Here is a 22,177-nt window from a genome sequence, read left to right on the forward strand (position 1 = left end):
GAAGACCCAGAGGGATCGGGTAGAGAGGGAGGTGGGAGGGGGGATCGGGATGGGGAATCATGTAAATCCATGGCTGATTCATGTCAATGTATGACAAAAACCACTACAATATTGTAAAGTAATTAGCCTCCAACTAATAAAAATAATGGGAAAAAACCCCCAAAACTTCAATGGGGAGAAAGTGGAAACAGTGACAGATTTTATTTTCTTAGGCTCCAAAATCACTGTGTATGGTGACTGCAGCCATGAAATTAAAAGAAAAGCTATGACAAATCTAGACAGTGTATTAAAAAGCAGAGACACATTTCAGACAAAGGTTCATATAGTTAAAGCTATGGTTTTCCAGAAGTCATGTACAGATGTGAGAGTTGGACCATAAAGAAGGCTGAGCACCGAAGAGGTGATGCTTTTGAACTGTGGTGCTGGAGAAGACTATTGGGAATCCCTTGGACAGCAAGGAGATTAAAACATTCAATCCTAAAGGAAATCAGCCATGAATATTCATTGGAAGAACTGATGCTGAAGCTAAAGCTCCAATACTTTGGCCACCTGATGTGAAGAGTTGACTCAGTGGAAAAGACCCTGATGCTGGGAAAAATTGAAGGCGGGAGGAGAAGGGGATAACAGAGATTGAGTTGGTTGTATGGCATCACCCACTCAATGGACATGAGTTTGCGTAAGCTCCGGGAGTTGGTGATGGACAGGGAAGCCTGAAGTGCTGCACTCCGTGGGGTCACAAAGAGTTGGACATGACTTAGCAACTGAAAAACAACAACAATGTAATGCTTTAAGCAGTCATTTAAAAATCTATTGAGATACATTCAAGACACACTATAGACAAATCAAAATGGAATTATTTTTTTGTTAATTTTAGTAACCTATAGAATGGCCAGGAAAGCAAAACAGAAGAACAAAAAAATCAGAAGAAACCAGAAGCAAACAGTAAAATGGCAAACTTAAGCCATGAAAGATCAATAATTACATTATATAAACCAATGGAATGGAATAGTGAACCTCAAAATATACACACACAAGTATGATTAACTGCTTTTTGAAAGAGGTATAAAAACAATTCAATACAGAAAGGACAGTCTTTTCAATAAATGGTGCTGGAACAGTGGGACAACCATGTGTTATGGATACAAGACCCTTGTAGAATAAATGGATTATAATACAAATATCTTCTCCCACCACATGGCTTTTTCTTTTTTACTATTATAATGATTTCTTTTGATTAAAGAACTACCTAATTTTGCTGTAATATACTCTAAGCCTTCATTTTCTCATCTGTAAAACTAGGGATTATGGAAGTATTTTACTCACAAGATTGTTGTGAGGAATACATAAAAGAATTCAGGTACTCCTGGAACTCTGAAAAGCTCAAGAGATTATCTCTGGTGCAACTCTTTCATTCTCCATGTAACTTCAGTCCTTAGTCATTTGCAAGCATGAGGGGAAAAGGTCACTGATGACTCACTGACCCATGACCCCGCCTTCCAACTGGGGAAGAGATATAAGCACTACAGAAGGGAAGTGGGTTTATTTCAGTGACTGACATCCAGAGAGCAATATGATTGGCACCCCAGCATGCGTCATCTTTCTCCTCTGCCAGCTCACAGGTGAGTGCAACCAAATTTCTTATTTTCCTGACTGTCTACCCTATCCTGGGTGTAGCTCCAGGCTTCTGGCTCCACTCTGGACCTCTGGCTCAATTCAGCAGGCTCTATCTCTCATGTAATATTGCTTTTCATTTCCTGTGGTATCTGAATAACAGAGGGCAGAAAGAGACTGGAGGGACAGGAGAAGGAATGACTTTGAGGGTTGACTGCTCTTCTGACTGTCCCAGGGAAGGAAGGGCTGAAAGAAGTGGTGTTTGGTATCAGGAAGACCTGTGTTCTAATCTGGAGTCTACCATGAATTAGATGAAGAATGTCATCTTCTCCAGACCTCAGCTCTCCCTCATTTTGAGAGTAATTTTTAAAACAAAATGAGATGGTGAGATGGTACTAGTGTATATTAATTTACTTAGAAATATGTATTTTAAATGTTTTAATTTAAATATATTTATAACATTTATACATATATTTCTATGTTTTATATTTTCATTGTAGTTTAGTTGCTAAGTCGTGTCCAACTCTTTTGTGATCACGTGGGCTGTAGCCTGCCATGCTCCTCTCTCCATGGTATTTCCCAGGCAAGAATACTGGAGTAGGCTGCCATTTCCGTCTCCAAGGTGTCTTCCTGACCCAGGGATCAAACCTGCATCTGCTGCACTAGCAGGCAGTTTCTTTACCACTGAGCCACCAGAGAAGCCCATGTTTTATATTAATGTCAATATAAATATATGTTATTTAGAAAAAATATTTTAAATGATTATGCATTTAACAACCATTTTAATGGCAGAGAACATTTGAATTTTCTCTCTTAAGCCAAGCAATCCAACCAGTCTCTGCTTAGAAAACCAATCCTTTCCTCCCCAGCACCAGACCTCTTGAAGTGTTCAGCATCAACAGACTCTCACCCTCTTTGAGTTCGTTAGAAGTTTCCATTTTTAGGAAGCACCTGGTCCTGGTATAGACCCCCACTTTAAAAACCACTCCTGAACAGAAATGGTGATCAGAAGTGGAACTTGGGGATAGTGAGGTGGGGGGAAACATGGCAGGACTTTTCAAAACCCAAGTGCTCACCTGAAACCTGACCAGGGGCAGCAGGTTGCAAGTGTGTGCCCTACTCCAAGAGACTGTGGCAGCCTGCATGCTCCACCTCCTGTGATTGAAAGGACAATCCAAGATTGTTCTAGAGCTTCCAGGAAGTAGGACCATGGAAGGGGTGCTGCCCTTGGACAAGAAGTCCTGAGTTTGATAGTAACTATATTATTGTGAATAGGTTTCTTTCTTTTAATTTTTTTAATTTTTATTAGTTGGAAGCTAATTACTTTACAATATTGTAGTGGTTTTTGCCATACATTGACATGAATCAGCCATGGATTTACATGTGTTCCCCATCCTGAACCCTCCTCTCACCTCCCTGCCCACCCCATCCCTCTGGGTCATCCCAGTGCACCAGCCCTGAACATGAATAGGTTTCTTAAAGCCTCTGAAACTTCTTGCTTACAAATACGGAACAGAAAATGAAATCTAACTTGTAAATTATTGTGATGTTTTAAATGAGATACCAAATGCAAAACAATATAATAATAATTCACCATTTATTAAGCTCCTGTTACACAAGGCACTTTTCATACAATTTCCTCACAAGTTTACAAAATAGGTATTATTATCCCCAAAACATAGGCTCTGAGAGGTCAAATGTCTTAGGCAAGATCATACAGCTGTTCGGAGGTAGAGCAGAGACTAAGTTTCCAACGCCAGTGCTCATTTCATCATAGCAAACTAACTGGCTAATACTGTACTCCCAGGAAAAGTGCCTGATAAATGTGTACTTGAGCTGAAACTTCCCCAGGGATTCCTTCCCTCTCTAGGTACATGAAGCCAAGATAGGCACTGGAAATGCCCAAGAAGAATAGGTAACTCCATTGTCAGAATGTGGATGCACCAACCAAGGATCACTCTAGCCAAATTCAGAAGGGCTAAGGAGTAACTCTTGCAACCTCAGTATTCTCATCTGGAAAATGGGAACAATTTAATGGTGATTCTATTATGCAATAGTCTTGAGGAGAAAGTTAATAAAATGAAATTAGAAACAGTGTGTGAGACGGTATCAAGGAGGTGTTGAAAAAGACAGAAGAAGGAAGGTTTGGGAGGTGACAACCCAAAGGAAAGGCATGTGGCAAAGGGGAGGAGCTGTGGTCCCTTCTTGTTATGAAGAGCATCTTAGGGTTGACTCTCCTGGTGCCAAAAATATCTGAGACTTGGCCAGGGCAGAAAGAAAATGGTCTTCTTCCCCAGCTCCCTCCACTTCTAGGAATAGGTGGGAATGCTCACTGTAGGTGCTATCTCCCTGTGCAGTGACTGGACATTCTCTTTTGTTGTGCATTAACCAGTGACTGATGTGTATGCATTAGGTTCCAGACCACCTTCTAAGCAGCTTACCTTGCTGAGAAGCCACCCAAAAGAGGTTTTGGGAAATCTCACCTTTAGCCATTCTTGTAGAAATGAGACCAAAAAATAGGAAGCTTTCTCAAAACCTGTCTCTTATATCACTACTGCCTGCTTCCCCTGTGCCCCCCACCATGGTTCAGAGTGCTCTGTGCTTCTCAAAAAAAGCTTTCACATCTGTATTCACCCTTCATCCTCACCCAGATTCTGGTGAATGCAGGTTATTCCTTTTCTCCTGTGAGACTTTAGAATACTGAAACTCAAAGCAGTAGTGGGAGGCAGAAGTGGAAAGAATGAGGGTGTTTAGAGGAGGCTGAGGAACAAACTATCTCCTCTTGTCACACCTGCCACTTTCCAATTTGGGGTCTTGGGAAAGTCACTCAGCATCTTGGAGCCCCAATTTCTTTATCTATAAAGTGTAGCCTAGCCTCTATCACACAGAGTTGCTTTGAGGATCAAGAAAGGGAATACTCATGGCCAAGTATTCATTGCTGGAGTTGTTATTACAGAGGAACCAGAATGGAACCCATCTCCTGACACCCAGTTAGCCCAGAGTTCTAACAGTTTTACACTGCCCCAAGCTGCCTGAGAAGGGAGGTCATCTCCACTCGTCCCTGGATGAGATCTCAGACCCCATCACCACAGGATCTGGAACCTAATGCCTGTAGATCAGTCATCTGCTAACTCACAGCAAAATGATGTCTAGTCACCTGCCATGGCAATAGCTCCTTCTGGGGAATTTAAAGTGGAAAATAAAATGACAATCATGGTGGAATTTCAAGGGGTTAAATGTGAGAAAGAGTTGAAGACTTTCTCAGGGAAGGGCTTTGAAGTAGGCTTTATGAGTATTAAATATGATTTTGATGGGCAGAGAAAAGGATAAAGCACCAACAAAAGCGTGAGTTAGGACATAAACTGGGGATCAGCTGAGCAGGGAGTCCTGATTGCTTGTCTGGTGGTTAAGTGAGTGGCCATCCAAGGCTTCATATCATCCCACAGCATCAACTTTTGCTTGCCTAGGAGCAAAAATCCTGGGCTTCTCTAGACACAATCAACCTGGGACACGTGATACCCCTGAACTAATGCCAGAGGAAGGCTACTACTTGAGTTGAGTGCCTGTCAGTCTCATCCAAACCATTTGACTGCTACAAAATGAGGAAGGAGTGAAATGGATGCAGAGGAGGCAAGTTACAATATTCACTGCATTGATCCAGGTGGGAATCTCATGGGGCCCAAACCTCCAGGCCTTGTAGATAAATGTGAATAGCCACCCATTCTCTAGGCTCTTCTGATCACACATGTTACATACCCTATCCCCCACTGTGTGTACCCTAAGTACCTGTCACTTCCTCTTTCACAACACAAGTTGTTACTTATTTAATGACTCTCTTCCAATTCCATGAGTGCAACGATCATGATTATTTTGCTCCCCATTTATACCCTCCAGTTCCTAAACAGTATTTGGCCAAAATATGGTGCTAAACAAACACTTGTTAAAAGAAGGAATGACTGAATGAGCAGAGCATGACCTACCTAGATGTGCTAAAACCCTAGAAAGGGCCACACCCTGAAGGTGGGGAAGCCAACTGAGAAGAGAAGGGTCTTGTTTCTGGATCAAGAAACAGTCAACTGGGAAGAGGAAGCAAAATTGGTTAGGATTCACCAGTCCAGCCCCCTAACCTCTGAGCTCACATAATGGAATGGCATGGAACCACTTTCCTCTTTTATGATAGTTCTTTTCATCCTGAAGATACAATAAAGACAGAACAATATCTTCCATCTAGGTTCCTGTTGGCAGTTTGCACTGTATTGTCCTCCAGTTTAATTCTAACAGGGAACAATGAATTTGAAGACACTTTTTATGTCTTCACAAAATTCACATTTCTTAAAATGCACCCTGGGGAGATAGAACTACATATGTAGAGATGTAAAAAGAACAATTATTTACTCGTGTCTTAAGTGCTGCCTGAGTACTAAAACACTAAAGTCACATTCTTACAGTTTTATCACCTCCCCAACTTAAACATCCCCCCCCAACACCTCAAGTGAAAAAAAAATATACTGAAATGTGCCCTAACCCAGGAAATTCACCTACTTAGGGGCAAGTCATAGCCAGTCTTTACTTGATTTCAAAATATTCACCCCTTCCATCTTGTGATTGAAGTAAAAGAACGAATGCATTAGTTGATAAATCAAAAATTCAAAATAAAATTAATTTTTGTCTGTAACATTTACTGGGACTATTCTGACACCTCATGAGATGACCAAAGAGAGAGCAATGAAAAATCATCTTTCCCTTAGTATTAGTGAAGCAAGGAGGGCAGTTAAAAAAAAAATATCTGCTTACTTAACAGGGTGATTTGACAAAGGCTTGAGTGATCCAAAGTATATATGCACTGACTGGTAAATTATAGAGAGGAAAATGTTTAAAAGCAAAAGCCAACTCCTAAAAAGCATTCACCCAGGAAGAGAAACAAGTTCTTGCACAGATAAATTTAACAAATAAGATGGTCAAGATCTAAGACCTGTGATCAGAGGACTAGGTCAACATTTGGTAACTGCTTGCACCTGAAGGAAAGTCAAGAAAGGACTTGAATGAGAAATCAGGATTCAATGAGACCCTTGGGCTTCAGAGTGGACACCTAAACCCTTGAGGGAACTGAGGATGGGGAGTAATGGAAAGGGCTGGAGCTGTAACAAATGCCAAGGGACCTTCAAACTGAGCTGTAGTGTAAAGAGTTCAGGCTCCAGCACTGGAATGACATTGGGTTAAACCCTCAAATTATCACCTGCTAGCTTTGTGCTCTTCGACAATTTACTTGAGTTTTTGCTTTTTAAAAATCAAATCCAGTTAACAAACTTTTGCTTTGAAGGGCAACATAGTAAATATTTTAAGTTTTGCAGGCAATATGATTTTTATCACAACTATCAAATTCAACCTTTGTATTGGGAAAGCAGTCATAGACTGCTGCTATGGAAAGAACATGACTGTTCCAATAAAACTTTATTTTCAAAACAGGGACAAACCAGATTTGGCCCACGGCATATTATGTTGCTGATCCCTGATAGAAGGATCAAAACTAATTTTCAGGATTGCTCTAAGTCACAGGTGTAATATTTACAAAAAAACTTTGACACAGAATAAACCCCTAGTACAGCAACATAGTTATTTGGGAATAATACTTTCTAGAGTAGTTGAATGTTAATAGGAATTATGATTTTAGATTAAAAAAAAAAAACTTATTCTGGCATCTCAGATGGTAAAGAATTTGCCTGCAATATGGGAGACCTGGGTTTGATCCTTGTGTTGGGAAGATCTCCTGGATAAGGGAATGGCTACCCACTCCAGTATTCTTGCCTGGAGAATCTCATGGACAGAGGAACCTGGCAGGCTATAGTCCATGGGGTGGCAAAGAGTCAGACACGATTGAGCGATTAACACTTTCACTTTCAGGCTCTCATGATTTTAGATATCTGGATAAGCCAGTTGCAAGAATTTGTGTTTTACTAGAAGGGTTATGAGTTACATGAGTGCTGGGGTGGTAGAAAATACTATGGTATGAGATCTAGCTGTGAAACAAAAAAGAGCCTGAATGCTTGGTCAATCAGTTCAGTTCAGTTCAGTCACTTAGTTGTGTCCGACTCTTTGCGACCCCATGAATCGCAGCACGCCAGGCCTCCCTGTATATCACCAGCTCCCAGAGTTTACTCAAACTCATGCCCATAGAGTCGGTGATGCCATCCAGCCATCTTATCCTCTGTCGTCCCCTTCTCCTCCTGCCCCCAATCCCTCCCAGCATCAGGGTCTTTTCCAATGAGTCAACTCTTCCCATGAGGTGGCCAAAATACTGGAGTTTCAGCTTCAGCATCAATCCTTCCAATGAACACCCAGGACTGATCTCCTTTAGGATGGACTGGTTGGATCTCCTTGCAGTCCAAGGGACTCTCAAGAGTCTTCTCCAACACCAGAGTTCAAAATCATCCATTTTTCAGTGCTCAGCTTCCTTCACAGTCCAACTCTCACAACCATACATGACCACTGGAAAAACCATAGCCTTGACCAGACAGACCTTTGTTGGCAAAGTCTCTGCTTTTTAATATGCTATCTAGGTTGGTCATAACTTTCCTTCCAAGGAGTAAGCATCTTTTAGTTTCATGGCTGCAGTCACCACCTGCAGTTATTTTGGAGCCCCCAAAAGTAAAGTCTGACACTGTTTCCACTGTCTCCCCATCTATTTCCCATGAAGTGATGGGACCAGATGCCATGATCTTAGTTTTCTGACTATCGAGCTTTAAGCCAACTTTTTCACTCTCCTCTTTCACTTTCATCAAGAGGCTTTTTAGTTCCTCTTCACTCTCTGCCATAAGGGTGGTGTCATCTGCATATCTGAGGTTATTGATATTTCTCCTGGCAATCTTGATTCCAGCTTGTGCTTCTTCCAGCCCAGCATCTCTAATGATGGACTCTGCATAGAAGTTAAATAAGCAGGGTGACAATATACAGCCTTGACGTACTCCTTTTCCTATTTGGAACCAGTCTATTCTTCCATGTCCAGTTCTAACTGTTGCTTCTTGACCTGCATACAGGTTTCTGAAGAGGCAAGTCAGGTGGTCTGGTATTCCCATCTCTTTCAGAATTTTCCACAGTTTATTGTGATCCACACAGTCGAAGGCTTTGTCGTAGTCAATAAAGCAAAGATAGATGTTTTTCTGGAACTCTCTTGCTTTTTTGATGATCCAGCGGATATTGGCAATTTGGTCCCTATGGTTCCTCTGGTTCCTCTGCCTTTTCTAAAACCAGCTTGAACATCTGGAAGTTCACGGTTCACATATTGCTGAAACCTGGCTTGGAGAATTTTGAGCATTAATTTACTAGTGTGTGAGATGAGTGCAATTGTGCAGTAGTTTGAGCACTCTTTGGGATTGCCTTTCTTAGGGATTGGAATGAAAACTGACCTTTTCCAGTCCTGTGGCCACTGCTGAGTTTTCCAAATTTTCTGGCATATTGAATGCAGCACTTTCACAGCATCATCTTTCAGGATTTGAAATAGCTCAACTGGAATCCCATCACATCCACTAGCTTTGTTCATAGCGATGCTTTCTAAGGCCCACTTGACTTCACATTCCAGGATGTCTGGCTCTAGGTGAGTGATCACACCATTGTGATTATCTGGGTCATGAAGATCTTTTTTGTACAGTTCTTCTGTGTATTCTTGCCACCACTTCTTAATACCTTCTGCTTCTGTTAGGTCCATACCACTTCTGTCCTTTATCAAACCCATCTTTGCATGAAATGATATCTCTTGCTACCTTGATATCTCTAATTTCCTTGAAGAGATCTCTAGTCTTTCCCATTCTGTTGTTTTCCTCTATTTCTTTGCATTGATCGCTGAGGAAGGCTTTCTTATCTCTCCTGGCTATTCTTTGGAACTCTGCATTCAAATGGGAATATCTTTCCTTTTCTCCTTTGCTTTTCACTTCTCTTCTTTTCACAGCTATTTGTAATGTCTCCTCAGACAACCATTTTGCCGTTTTGCATTTCTTTTCCATGGGGATGGTCTTGATCCCTATCTCCTGTACAATGTCACAAACCTCCATCCATAGTTCATCAGGCTCTCTGTCTATCAGATCTAGTCTCTTAAATCTATTTGCACAGGCCCAATTAGGCACAGTGCCTGGGACCCACATTAGTTTTCATTTTGATTTTTTTTTAAGTCTGAAGAAAAAAAAAATATTGCAATAATAATGACTATGTAGTAATAAATCTAACAGGTGTCACATTTATTTTTATACCAACACAGCACAAAATATACATTTTAATATTTTATGAAAGAATGACAAACTCGGAAGGAAAAATAACTTTGGGTTTTTAGTTTTACAGAGAACATCTTTAAAGAGAAGACTTCGGTTCTGGTTTTAGTTTTTCCATTATTTCTGAACCTTGAATAAGTTCTACTACTGAATTTTCTCATTTGTAAAATATGCTGTGTAAGGTCTTAACCCTGTGAGTACTGAGGTAATGTCTGCCTCTTACCGTGTATTTCAGTAAGTCACTCAACCTCAGCTGTGGTTCCTGATCTGTAAAATGAGACTTGGGGGGGGGGGGGGAATTCTTCCTCTAAGCATTGGTTTGGGGTACATGAGATCAGAGTAGGGGCTTTCAAACAGCTAGTCCCTATCTAAGTTTCTTCACTGCTACATCCAGAGGCCAACCTTCAGATCTTAATAGGTAGAAGGTGACTTATTCCTCATACTTGTTCACTAGAACTACTCAGTTGACCACTTCTGGAAGCTTTTTCAGCAGCCATTCTTAACTATTTTTCACCTGGAGACACAAAATCAGTGATGGTTGTTTGCAAGTCATGCGTTTTGAGGTGAATTAATATTGCAATGTCCCTGGTGGCTCAGATGGTAAAGCGTCTGTCTACAATGTGGGAGACCCGGGTTCTATCCCTGGGTGGGGAAGATCTCCTGGAGAAGGAAATAGCAACCCACTCCAGTATTCTTGCCTGGAAAATCCCATGGATGGAAGAGGCCTGATAGGCTACAGTCCATGGGATTGCAAGAGTCAGACATGACTGAGCGACTTCACTTAAACTTACTTAATATTGCAATGAAATAAAAATTGGGGAAACAGCGGGCATTAAAACCCTACTACAATTCCCAATAGTTCAGAGTAAGCATCACAAGTTAGCCTGGGCATATTCCAGAGATCCCAGTCACTCATTTTTTTCTTTTTCACTCAAGAAAGGATATCGGAACTCAAGTGAATGAGAACCTCATTTGGAAATGATCTTGAATTCCCTCCATCCTATTATAAAATAGAAAGGTATTCCATTGTGTATATAGACCACAACTTCTCGATCCATTCATCTGTCGATGGACATCTAGGTTGCTTCCGTGTTCTAGCTATTGCAAATAGTGCTTCAATGAACAATAGGATACATGTGTCTCTTTCAATTTTGGTTTCCTCAAAGTCAAGGAGTGGGATTGCTGGATCATACCATATTCCGATATGGAGATAGAATCTCCATATCCTCTTCCATAGTGGCTGTATCAGTTTATGTTTCCAACAGTGCAGGAGCATTCCCTTTTCTCCACACCTTCTCCAGCATTTATTGTTTGTAGGCTTCTTGGTGATGGCCATTCTGACTGGTGTGAGGTGATATTACCATATGTAAAATAGATAGCCAACAGGAATTTGCTGTATGGCTCAGGAAACTCAAACAGGGGCTTTGTATCAATCTAGAGGGGTGGAATGGGGAGGGAAATGGGACTATGGCTGATTCATGTTGAGGTTTGACAGAAAACAGCAAAATTCTGTAAAGCATTTATCCTTCAGTAAAAAATAAATTAATTTTAAAAACATAGAAAAATAAATCATCCTCAAACTTCTATGTTACCATTGTCTTTAAGAACTTATAGCTTTCTTCTCAATGCTCTGGCTTGTGCTTGAGAACCTCTGCCCCAGGTCACATAGACTGCCACCTTCTTCATCTACATCAAAATCGGCTCTCCCATTCACAGCCTGGAAGTCCTAAGAGGAGCTTGAACAGTAACCTCCCTACTGTCCCTCTACGGAAACTTTTCAAGGCTGGAGTTGAAGGTGCTCAAGGTGTACCTCAGAGCTTGGTCTTTTCAACCAAAGGTCTCTGAAAATGGGGTGGGTTTACCTGCCAACACTCCTTTCAGGCAGAGAATTCTGACCTCAATGTCTTTGTGTGAGGAGGTCCCAAAGGGTTTCCTGGGACTGGTTAGGTTAGGCTGAAAGGGTTTCTTGGAACCTTTCCGAGACCCGAAGGGAGTGAGTAGTTGGTGGCAAGGGCAGGGACTCAGGTTTATGGTTCTCTGTTTCTGCAGGGCCAGCAGCCTCTGGAATCCCAAAGAAGCTGGTTGGTGCCATTGATGGGTCTGTGATTTTCCCTCTGAATCTCCCAGTAAATCTAGTTGACAGCATTATCTGGGTCTTCAATTCAACCACTCTCATCACCATACAGCCAAAAACGGCAGACAAAAAAGCCCTCATCATAGTGACCCAAAAGCGTAACGAGGAAAGAGTGAATTTCCCACATGAAGGCTATTCCCTGAAGCTCAGCAGACTGAAGAAGAGTGACTCAGGTATCTACCGTGTGGAGATACACAGCTCAATGCTCCAGGATCCCCTCACCCAGGAGTATGAGCTGCGTGTCTATGGTGAGCAGAATCAGGTCTTAAGGTGGATGACTGCCTTCATAAAGTGGTGAACTCCCTGATATTGAAGCTGTTCAAACAAAGGCTGGATGTCTATTCGGTTGTCTATTTCTCTTACAGAGTACCTGTCAAAGCCCAAAGTCATCATAGGTCTGCAGGACAATAAGAATGGCACCTGTGTAACCAATCTCACATGTTCCATGGAACATGGAGAAGAGGATGTAACTTACAGCTGGAAGTCTCTGGACCAGGCAACCAATGAATCCCACAGTGGCTCCATCCTCCCTGTATCCTGGAGGTGGGAGAAAAGTGACATGACCTTCATCTGCATGGCCAGTAACCCCATCAGCAGCAACTCCTCAAACCCTGTCTTTGCCCAGAATCTCTGTGAAGGTGACTGTCTCTCCTCTTTCTCCAGGAGCCCCTGTTCTTAAGATCTATATCTTTTTCTCCTGGTTCCCATGCAAATAAATCTTTTGTGAAAACTAGAAGCCCTGGGGAAAACATGAGATATGGGAGGAAGGTTGCAATTGCTCCAAAAATCGGGCCATTTTCCCTAGCTGACTCTTCTCCCTGCCCTGTGCCTCCACCCATTCTTTATAAAGGTGCTGCTGGTGGCCTGGCTCTCTACGTGATCCTCTATGTCCTGTTGTTGTTCATCCTGCTCTGTTCCCTTGCACTGGTGTTATTTATTTTGATCGTACGAAGAACAAGAAAAAAAGGTAGAGTATGTACTGTTTACCTCAATCTTGCATCTTCTCCCTCATTCATTCAACAAACATATGTTGAACTGTGTGCCAAGCTTTGTGCCTGGCACTAAGGATGCAGAAATGAAGAAGCCACAGTCTGTCCTAAAGGACAGCACCATCAATTGGCACTCCTTAGTTCTGGAGTGGAGAGAATACTTTAATTTCTATCCAAAGGCCAAGGTCGTCTCTGTTCCTTCTCCAGTGCCTGCCTTCTCCTTCCCCCCAGAGGGACTTACTAGTGTAGCCCTCCTGCTGACACAGGCCCCACACAGCTGAGTCTGCTCCCCTGACTGGGAGGCCATGAACTCCAACACTGAGGTCCACAGAGCAGCACACTCCTGTCAGCCCATCCCTGTCAGAGCCCCCAGCCCATCCCAATTCTCTCCATTGGATCAACTCCAGAGATTTCCTTTTACTCCACACCTCAGTCTAGATACATTCTTCCTGGAGAAGGCATTGTCTGTCTTTCTCCATGCCATACCCCATGTCCCTAAACCCTGCTGATTTGTCTTCTTGGGTTCCCCCTGATACCGTCCACTCAGGGTATCAGGGAGGGACCTAAGCATCAGTTAGGAATGAACTGCAGACACTGAGATCTTCTTTCCCTCCTGGAAACACTGAGGAAGCATTTCTGATCTACTCTGCTTCCTATGTAGAGTTTGGGAAGCAAAGTGATGAGGATCACCAGTTCAACTTGGAGTTTTCCTGGGTTTAGCATTGAAAGTCTCATGTTCTGGAAAACCCTTCAGTTACAGGAAAGTCAGGATGGTTGGTCACCCTAAGTAGGTTATTCAAATGGGATGGCAGACCAATAGGGGTGGCCAGTGGAAGGAGGATCAGCTCTGATTCCCTCTCAACTTAGTTTCAGAGCTCATTGAAGAGAAGAAGGAAACAGACACTCATCAGGAAACTCTTTCCCTCCCTCCCGTTTCTGAAGAGGTGCCCGAGTATGATACAATCTCCTATTGTAATGTGAGTTTTTTCCCATTTTTTTCTGGGGCCTGATTCTCCTCTCTGAGTCCCTCCTTTGTTTAGTTTAGCTTTTTCCAAGGATTTGGGCAACATGAGAAATGAGAATGTAGGACCCTTGAGACCCAGTGCACCTGTATCTCTTCCATCTTTATGGATTCTTTCCTGTGCAGGAATTGATAGCCTTTCATCCTGACCCAGCTGGGAATGCTAACACTGTGATCCATGGAATCACTCCTTCCCTCCCTGACACAATGGCCACTCAACAGACCTGGTTCCTTTTGTATAGGACGGTGGAAGTGTCCTATGATTCTGACATGATATTTGAGTTATGGTGTCAGAAGATGGGCTTCAGAGATGCTTTTTCCTCTGAGGCAATTCAAGGAACCAGCAGGAAGGGTCTCAGATGTTCCACACCCAAGACTCCCCACGTGTAGGTCATCAAGCTTCAGTGACCACAAGGTTAATTCAAAGAAAACTCTTTGAAAAGAAAATCCCAAGATAAAGTTGAAAGAAATCCAAATAACAAGAAACAAGTTGGGGATTTCACTGGTGGTCCAGTGGTTAAGACTTCACACTCCCAATGCAGAAAGCCCAGGTTCAATCCCTGGTCAGGGAGCTGGATCCCACATACTGCAACTAAGAGAGCCTGCACTCAGCAATGAAGATCCTGTGTGCCACAACTAAGATCCAGCGGAGCCAAATTGATTAATTGCTTATAGAAAAAAGAGAGGCAGTTTTGAGACAAGAACTAGGTAGACAGCTTCAAAAGTTCCCCTGGGAGCAATAATTGTAGCCAAGGCTGTGCTTGCTCCTTTGGGGTCATAGTGCTGTTTCCACATTGGTCCACTTAATGAAAAAATTAAGGCACTTTGAAGCCCCCAAAATCTTAGTGTTACTCCAGCCATCAATGCCTCCAGATCAGGATGCATCTTCTTACACTTATCTACAACTTTTCCAAGAGGAGTCATCACGTTTCCTCTTCCAAGTTGTTGATGTCCTGAGAGCTCCTTCCTTCCTCACAGGAGAGACCTTTCTGTGCTCCATTCGGCCTGACTTTTGTCAGAATTGATCACTTTCCCAACATCCCCCTCTTCTCCTGCTCAAGACACATTCCCTGGAGACCACAGTACTGTCCTTGATGTTCAGGAACAAACTTTACTGACCCAGGATATCTTTCTCTGGCCTGGGATGAGCTGTTGTTATTGTTGTCATCACTGTTTTATCTCTTTCTGATTTGAGTTTGTTTGCAACGTTAGCAATATTATTTCAAATTATTCTTTAATCATTTGGGAGATTCATTGCTCATGGGACTTATTTATCTTACATATTTATTAAGTGATTTAAACAGAACACAGTTTAAAAATAATGCAATTGCTTCTTGAAAAAAGTCATTAAAAATTACAATGGCAGTCACGATCAAGAATACTTCTCACTCCCTGTTTCTGCTCCAGAACCCTCTCTTCCCTCTCACCATCTCCTCCCACCTCTGCTTTCCTTTCTCCAGATTCTGGATGTCTCTTTAGCCTTGTCTATGTGACCCAGGGTGTTCAGTTCAGTTCAGTTCAGTTCAGCTGCTCAGTCGTGTCCAACTCTTTGTGACCCCATGGACTACAGCATTCCAGCCCTCCATGTTCATCACCAACTCCCGGAGTTTACTCAAACTCATGTCCATTGTGTCAGTGATGCCATCCAACCATCTCATCCTCTGTCATTCCCTTCTCCTCCCACCTTCAATCTTTCCCAGCATCAGGGTCTTTTCAAATGAGTCAGTTCTTTGCACCAGATGGCCAAAGCATTGGAGTTTCAGCTTTAGCATTAGTCCTTCCAATGAATATTCAGGACTGATTTCCTTTAGGATGGACTGGTTGGATCTCCTTGCAGTCCAAGGGACTCTCAAAAGTCTTCTCCAACATCACAGTTCAAAAGCATCAATTTTTCAGTGCTCAGCTTTCTTTACAGTCCAACTCTCACATCCATACATGACTACTAGCAAAACCATAGCTTTGACTAGACAGAACTTTGTTGGCAAGGTAATGTTTCTGCTTTTTAATATGCTGTCTAGGTTGGTCATAACTTTTCTTCCAAGGGCCCAGGGTGTAGGTGATGATTTCTTTTGTTTGTTCTTTGTTTTCTAACAGAGGACTATTTCAGAGGAAAACCTGGCAAATACCATTTATTCCACTGTGCACATATCCCCCAAGGTAAGAACCCTCAGGGCTGAGTTTCATCTTAGGTGTCCCATCCTCTTTTCTTATTCAAGATTACCTAGAATTTCTTGGGCCCCAGGGATCTCATTTTCCCTGGTACTAAAAGGCACCCAGTATATCCCATTCCCTTTGCTTAAGTTTACACAGTATGTGGGGAAAAGGAGAGAATTGTTTTAGAAGTTGAAATGGGGATAAAGCGGAACAAATAGAGTAGCAGAGAAGTTCCAGGTAGGAGTGATAGGGAAAATCAGCAGGATCCTGACTGAGGGCATGGGAAAAGCTCCACGGGCTTAGGTTGTGCCTGAGAGGAAGGGATAGCTGGGGAGACAACTCCAGCTTATTTCGAGTCACTTGTAAACTGGAGGCAGAACATTCCTCTTTTTCTCCATGGTCTAGCTATGTTACATCTAGTTTGCACCTCCTCCCCCCCCCCCCCCCAGTCAAATTACTACCAACACAGTAAGTTTGTAAAGCTTATTCCTTCAGAGATCACACTTGGTGGAAGCAAGGATGCCTTCCTTACTCCCCTTCAAACCAGATCAGAAAATTGAGGCTGGGGCAAGCACTGTGCTTAGTAATAGGAAAGATTTGTTTGGATAGATTGTTAGAAGGAAAGTTCAGTCCATTAAGCATTCAAGATAAATGTGGGTTAAGCTTGAGGGATAGTTTTTCTAAGATCAAAATGATTAAACAAGGGAGCAAGCACAGTGGGGAGGTTTGAGTTGGGTACCCTTGGCAGTGAAGTGTCTGGGATAGTGGTGTCTCTTGGGGGGATCCAGGGCCCTGCTCCCTTACAGTGTTCTGCATCTTTATGTCTGCCCAACAGGTAACAGAACCCCACTCCCTGACCATGTCGTCAGATACACCAAGGTCATCTACCTATAAGAATGTCGTCTAAACAGACATGTGCTCCAAAGAAAATGGTCAGAAGAATTCACTGACTTGACCAGAAACATGAAGGAAGAGTGAACAACACTGACTTCCCTCCACAATAAACTATCCTTTATGCTCCTTCAGAGTTAAGAGTTCCTAATCTGGGAATTCCCATGTGGTCCAGTGGTTAGGACTCTGCTCTCACTGCTGAGGGCCCAGGTTCAATCCTTGGTTAGGGTACTAAGATTCCACAAGCCGTGAGGTGAGTCAAGAAAAATAAAAAAAAAGAGTCCCACATTCTATCCTGACAAATCTCCTCAAACCCCAAATCCCTCCCTGAAAATTTGACTGCGAATTTATTGGCCAACTCAAAGCAAGGGGCTTAGAAGCATCTCTGTTGAAATGTTAACACAGATTCACACCTTTGAATAACAGCTTCCTTTCCAGGACTTGGAGATGAGGAATACACCAAGTGTTTGGTTGCCAAGAGGGCAAGAACTTCGGGGTGGCCAGCCGACCTTAGCAGCAGAAGACAGCAGTCAGAAGGGGATTGATTTACTGACTCATCAGTGACATGCTGAGCTCACAAATGTGCTGAGCTCACACTGATTTTGGTCAGATGTGCTCTCTGCTATCCTGAAACTGACCCTTCAGGAACTGCTGCCCTGGGCAGTGGCAGCAGGCCTGACCACAGATTTCTGAAACCCAAGGGGTCAAGTGTGGATACACAAGATTTGGGAGTCAAAGTGCACAAGGAAAGAGGAGCCAGGTGGAAGACAGTTTGGCTGACTGGAAACTCAAATGAGGAACATGCAGAGAGAGAAGGTTGCTTCTGGATGTCTTTCTGGATACACAACTTGAATGGAAATGTTGGGAACAGATCCGAGATCCCCGGTCTGGGGGTGTGAAATGTCTCCTTTATTTAAAGGAAAACAACTTCTGCATTGGGGAAGTGTAAAAATAAATGTCACTTACAAAAGAGGAAGGTCTATTCATTTTCAGAACTTTTGCTACTTCTGTAAAAACAATCAGCACAAAATAATCCTTATGTCAAAGAGACACATTTCTGAGGTGACAAATTCTGCTCCCCTTCATAGATGTGTCCTATCTGAGACACCACACCCAATAGAGCGATATTCACATGGTAAATATTGTAAGTGATTGCATTTATTACTATAATTACCTTTTTTTCAGAGTTCTAGGACTTTTAATTTATCCCAAAATTGCTGAAGCAAAAATCATGATAAAACATCCTGCTTTCCTTTACACCCCCCCACACACACACACACACACACACACACACACAAACTTTGTAAGGAAAAAATGGTTTTGTACAATGGAAGAAACAATATAAATTCAAAACTTACAGATAAGGGTTAGCTCTATCACTCATCTCTTTAAAAAGTTTATACAAATATCCAGTCAACACCAACAGGGTTATCTCCCTTGAAATGTTGTCTATATGGATTTCCAAGTAGGCCACAGGGCTGTATACTGTCTCGGAATGTCCTCAGAATGCTGTCATTGATCAGGTAACAGAGTAAAAACCCCAGAGTCCTTTCTTTCAAATGGAAGACGGAGAGACACGGATAGAAGAAACCAGTCAAACTTCGTCTTCTTTCCTTGTGGCTCATGGTCTCCTCCTCCTCCTCTGCCTCCTTGGAAGCCTCCTCGCCCTCCAAACCCTCCCCGGCCTCTGCCACCAAATCCACCTCGGCCACCTCTGCCTCCTCCTCGGCCACCAAAGCCCCCTTCACCCTTAGGTTTGGCCCAGTCCAAAGTGACTGTTCCCATCGATTTCACCATCTTCCATGGCCTCCTTGGCAGCTTTGGCATCTTCCTCGCTATTGAAGTCTACAAAACCAAACCCTTTGGAGGACCCAGTCTCCTGGTCAGTGACTATCCTTGATCAAATAGAGCCATCAAATGACTCCCTTAACATCTCTTCTGTTTTTATACTCAGAGAGACCTTTGACAAACAGTTTTGGATGGCTGATTTCTTGCATTAGGTGATCCCCTGGGTCCTTGCAACTCCAGTCTGATGACCCTGCCCTCAATTTCCCTTTTATTACGTGAATTTAAAGCTTCTTTAGCATCTTCAAATGAAGCAAATTCTATAAATGCACACCCTTTAGATTTGCCATTTTGGTTCTGGGGCACCTTGGTATGAGTTGCCTTCTCAAATACTTCCTGAAGAGTGTCTTCCATTGCACTATAGGAGAGGTTGCTTAAAACCAGGGTTTTTGACTCACCACTCCAAGTGCTATTCTTTCCACCTCTTTGGTCTTGACTTTGACCTTTCTCTCTGGTGTAGTACAGAGAAGTGGATCACCCATCTATCTCTGTTCCCTGCTTTTCTTCCAAGGTTTTTATGCATCAGCTTCTGTCTTAAATTCAATATAAGCAATCCCTTTACTATTTCTGTCCTTGCTGACTAATCTGATCGCCACAGCATCTTCAAACTCTTCTTTTAATTCATCCTGAGTAACTTTGTAAGGCAGATTTTTAGTCAAAAGTGTTCTTGCATCTCGATCTTTCTTACTGTCTTTTCCCTTTGGTTTTTCTAGTTTAATTTCATTGCCAAAGACTTTTAAACCAGTGAGTTCCAAGGCTTTTCCCAGGTCTTCGGCACATAGCCAAACTTCCTAGACACACCATTTCTGACATCAACAGCAGCAAGATCATTTTTAGCAAAAAGGTCACTGATACTCGTTTTCAATTCAGGAGCAAATTTATTGAAGCTCAGGTTTCCAACAAAGAGATTGAAAGACATAGCTGGTTCTGTGCCTTCCACTTTTTGTTTCTTGGTTTCAGGAGCTGCTTTTGGTTTGGCCATTTCCTTCTTTCCTTTTCCAGGTGCTTCTTTGACAGGCTCTTCTTCCTCTTCCTCCTCCTCCTCTTCCTCCTCATCATCCTCCTCCGCCTCGTCATCATCATCATCTTCATCCTCGTCATCCTCATCACCTGTGGCAGGAGCAGCACCAAAAGCAGCAGCTGCCTTCCTCACTGCTGGCTCATCCTCCTCTTCATCATCGTCCTCTTCCTCTTCACTGTCATCTTCATCTTCTTCATCACTGTCTTCCTTCTTGGCATTCTTGCCGTTCTTTGCTCCCTTGCCTGGGGTGGCTGCTCCCTTCTCACCAGAGGAGCTACCAGTGCTTTGCCTGGGGTGGCTCCATTTTTGCCAGGTGTTACCACTGCTTCGGCAGCTGTAACTGTCTTCTTGGCTGGTGTAGCTGCTGCCTTTTTGCAGGGGTTAACAACTGCTTTCTTTGCCGGTGTGGCAACTGTAACCTTTTTTGTTGGGGAAACCATTATCTTCTTTGCTGGAGTTGTGATAGCTTTCTTGCCTTTTTTCTGAGGGATAACAACCTCTTCTCCACTGCTCTCATCGTCTTCATCTTCTGACATTTCCTCATCTTCACTATCTTCTTCTACCTCCTTTGGGGGAGGAGCCATTTTCTTGGAGTCACCTTGATTTTTACCAGCCTTTGCTTTGGATAAAAAGGTTACTCTCTTCTTGCTACGTTCTTTAAGCACACCGTTTTAAAAATTACACCTCCAGCCAAAATGGAACCTTGCTTCACCACACCGTTTCTCAATGCGGACTACAACTGGACCACTGTTAACTACCACCAATTCAATGCCCTTCATGTAAGGAAAACCACCTTTGAAAAAGCCTTTGAGGTAAATGGTGGCACCAAATTCCACCACCCTCGTCTGAATTTAAATTAAGGCAGCTTTAAAACAAACAAACGAACAAACACCTCTTAACTTATAGTCTTCTATTAAGATTTCCTTTCCCAGGTTACCAACCCCGCCCCCTTCAGCCCTGGAAAGGCCAAGTGGATAAGTCGCAGGCCTCCGCGTGCGTGCAGCCCAGCGCAGAAAGCATGTGGCAGGGCCTCCTTCCGGAGCCCCCCTCCCGTCCGCCCACCCGGCTAGACCGCAGATTAGGGGCACTGCCGCCCTCCCCCCGCCCCAGGGCCAGGTCCCTCCGCAGGCTGCCGGCCCCACAAGGAGCAGCCCAAGTGGCGGGCCCGCGCAGCTATACAATTACTTTTTAAAGATAAAATCAGCAAGTCTTGAGGAAGAGGTTTTCTTCTAATTCTCAGAAAGATTGAGGATGCGGAACCTTCCTGGACAGGCCTCCTATCTTAAATTCTTTTAGGCATTAGTATTGTTCCTGAGTCACGAAGGTTTGCAATAGAGGAAAAGTTTATTCATAAGACAGCCAAGTGAGGAGACAGGAGAACAAATCTCAAATCTACTTCCCCAAAGGTGAAGGGCTCAGGTAAGAGTGCAGGTGGTCTGAGGCATGAGGAATGTGGGTAAAGGTAATTAGAAATAAGAAAAAAAGTGAGATAATAATCATTGTGCACTACAACTGAGCTACAGCCTTCTTCATTGGATGCATGTTCTGAAAATGGCTGCATTAGCATGTTCCAAGGGTGGACTTTTGGACCCTCGAATGTTAAAATGTCATCAAGAGGACACTCACGCATGCCCAGTTGGAGAACCAGAGATCTTAACCAGTCTTAACTGGGTCAGTCTCCAACTGAACAGCTGACTCCAAGTTCCTGAAAAACAATTAGGGCAAACATCTTATTTAGGCTGCATGATGCTTGAAGGACACCGAAGTTTTTGTAAAAACAACTAAAGCAAGTTTGATCAGAAGGCAGGTTACAGTTTAATAGACCTAACTGATGACTAACCTCGTTAACTGATGACTAATTTTCAGCTTAAAATAATCTGCTCTACACAGTTGCACATCTTGAGGTGGCTTGGTCTCAGTCCCATCACTGTGATGGACAAAATTTTTAATAAATGCATGCCTTGCCAAGGCAGATTATAGACCAAAGGAAAGGGAAAAATTAGTAATACTGATTCTGTCTTTAGTTAAAATTTTGATACTTTATTCTCTGAGCTGCACTGTTCTCTCTCCTTCAGTCCAAAGTCAGGTGGGTCTTTAGGCAAGAGTGTGACTCCCCCATTATTCTAACTGGAAAAAAGTACTACTTTACAGTATTCCCTACACTGAGATGACAGCCTCTTAGGGTGTTTGCCTGACTCCACTGGAGAAAATGTGTCACTGAGATTTCACTAGCATTTTACACCTACCTAAACC

At 42.9% G+C, this 22,177-nt stretch overlaps 1 protein-coding gene and 1 pseudogene across 4 annotated transcripts; one reads left to right on the plus strand and one right to left on the minus strand.

Annotated features, from left to right (window-relative positions):
• The first annotated feature begins 1,516 nt into the window (after positions 1-1,516).
• On the plus strand, positions 1,517-18,030 carry SLAMF7 (SLAM family member 7). Of its 4 annotated transcripts, XR_011487723.1 has the most exons (8): positions 1,517-1,619; positions 11,919-12,251; positions 12,369-12,641; positions 12,854-12,970; positions 13,860-13,969; positions 16,108-16,170; positions 17,003-17,311; positions 17,497-18,030. XR_011487723.1 is itself a non-coding variant. In XM_020889331.2 (7 exons), exons 1-7 carry the CDS (start codon positions 1,571-1,573, stop codon positions 17,072-17,074), a joined length of 1,017 nt encoding a protein of 338 aa, XP_020744990.2. In that variant the 5' UTR covers positions 1,517-1,570; the 3' UTR covers positions 17,075-18,030. The 4 variants fall into 4 exon arrangements, 3 of the variants coding, with proteins under 3 accessions (XP_020744990.2, XP_070323734.1, XP_020744991.2); XM_020889331.2 differs by having other exon boundaries at positions 17,003-18,030; XM_070467633.1 differs by having other exon boundaries at positions 11,919-12,176; positions 17,003-18,030.
• A 334-nt stretch (positions 18,031-18,364) lies between these two features.
• LOC110134671 (nucleolin pseudogene) lies at positions 18,365-20,595 on the minus strand (annotated as a pseudogene).
• Between the last annotated feature and the right edge of the window lie 1,582 nt (positions 20,596-22,177).

The sequence above is a fragment of the Odocoileus virginianus genome, chromosome 5 (genome assembly GCF_023699985.2).
Source record: "Odocoileus virginianus isolate 20LAN1187 ecotype Illinois chromosome 5, Ovbor_1.2, whole genome shotgun sequence".
Taxonomy (NCBI): Eukaryota; Metazoa; Chordata; class Mammalia; order Artiodactyla; family Cervidae; genus Odocoileus; species Odocoileus virginianus.

What these genes read in the sequence shown, in the direction of transcription:
- SLAMF7 (XM_020889331.2), top strand. Translation starts at nt 1,571, where the DNA reads ATGATTGGCACCCCAGCATGCGTCATCTTTCTCCTCTGCCAGCTCACA. An exon ending in ATACAATCTCCTATTGTAAT is followed by an intron (nt 13,970 to 16,107) that starts GTGAGTTTTTTC and finishes GTTTTCTAACAG; the next exon opens with AGGACTATTTCAGAGGAAAA. An exon ending in CTGTGCACATATCCCCCAAG is followed by an intron (nt 16,171 to 17,002) that starts GTAAGAACCCTC and finishes TCTGCCCAACAG; the next exon opens with GTAACAGAACCCCACTCCCT.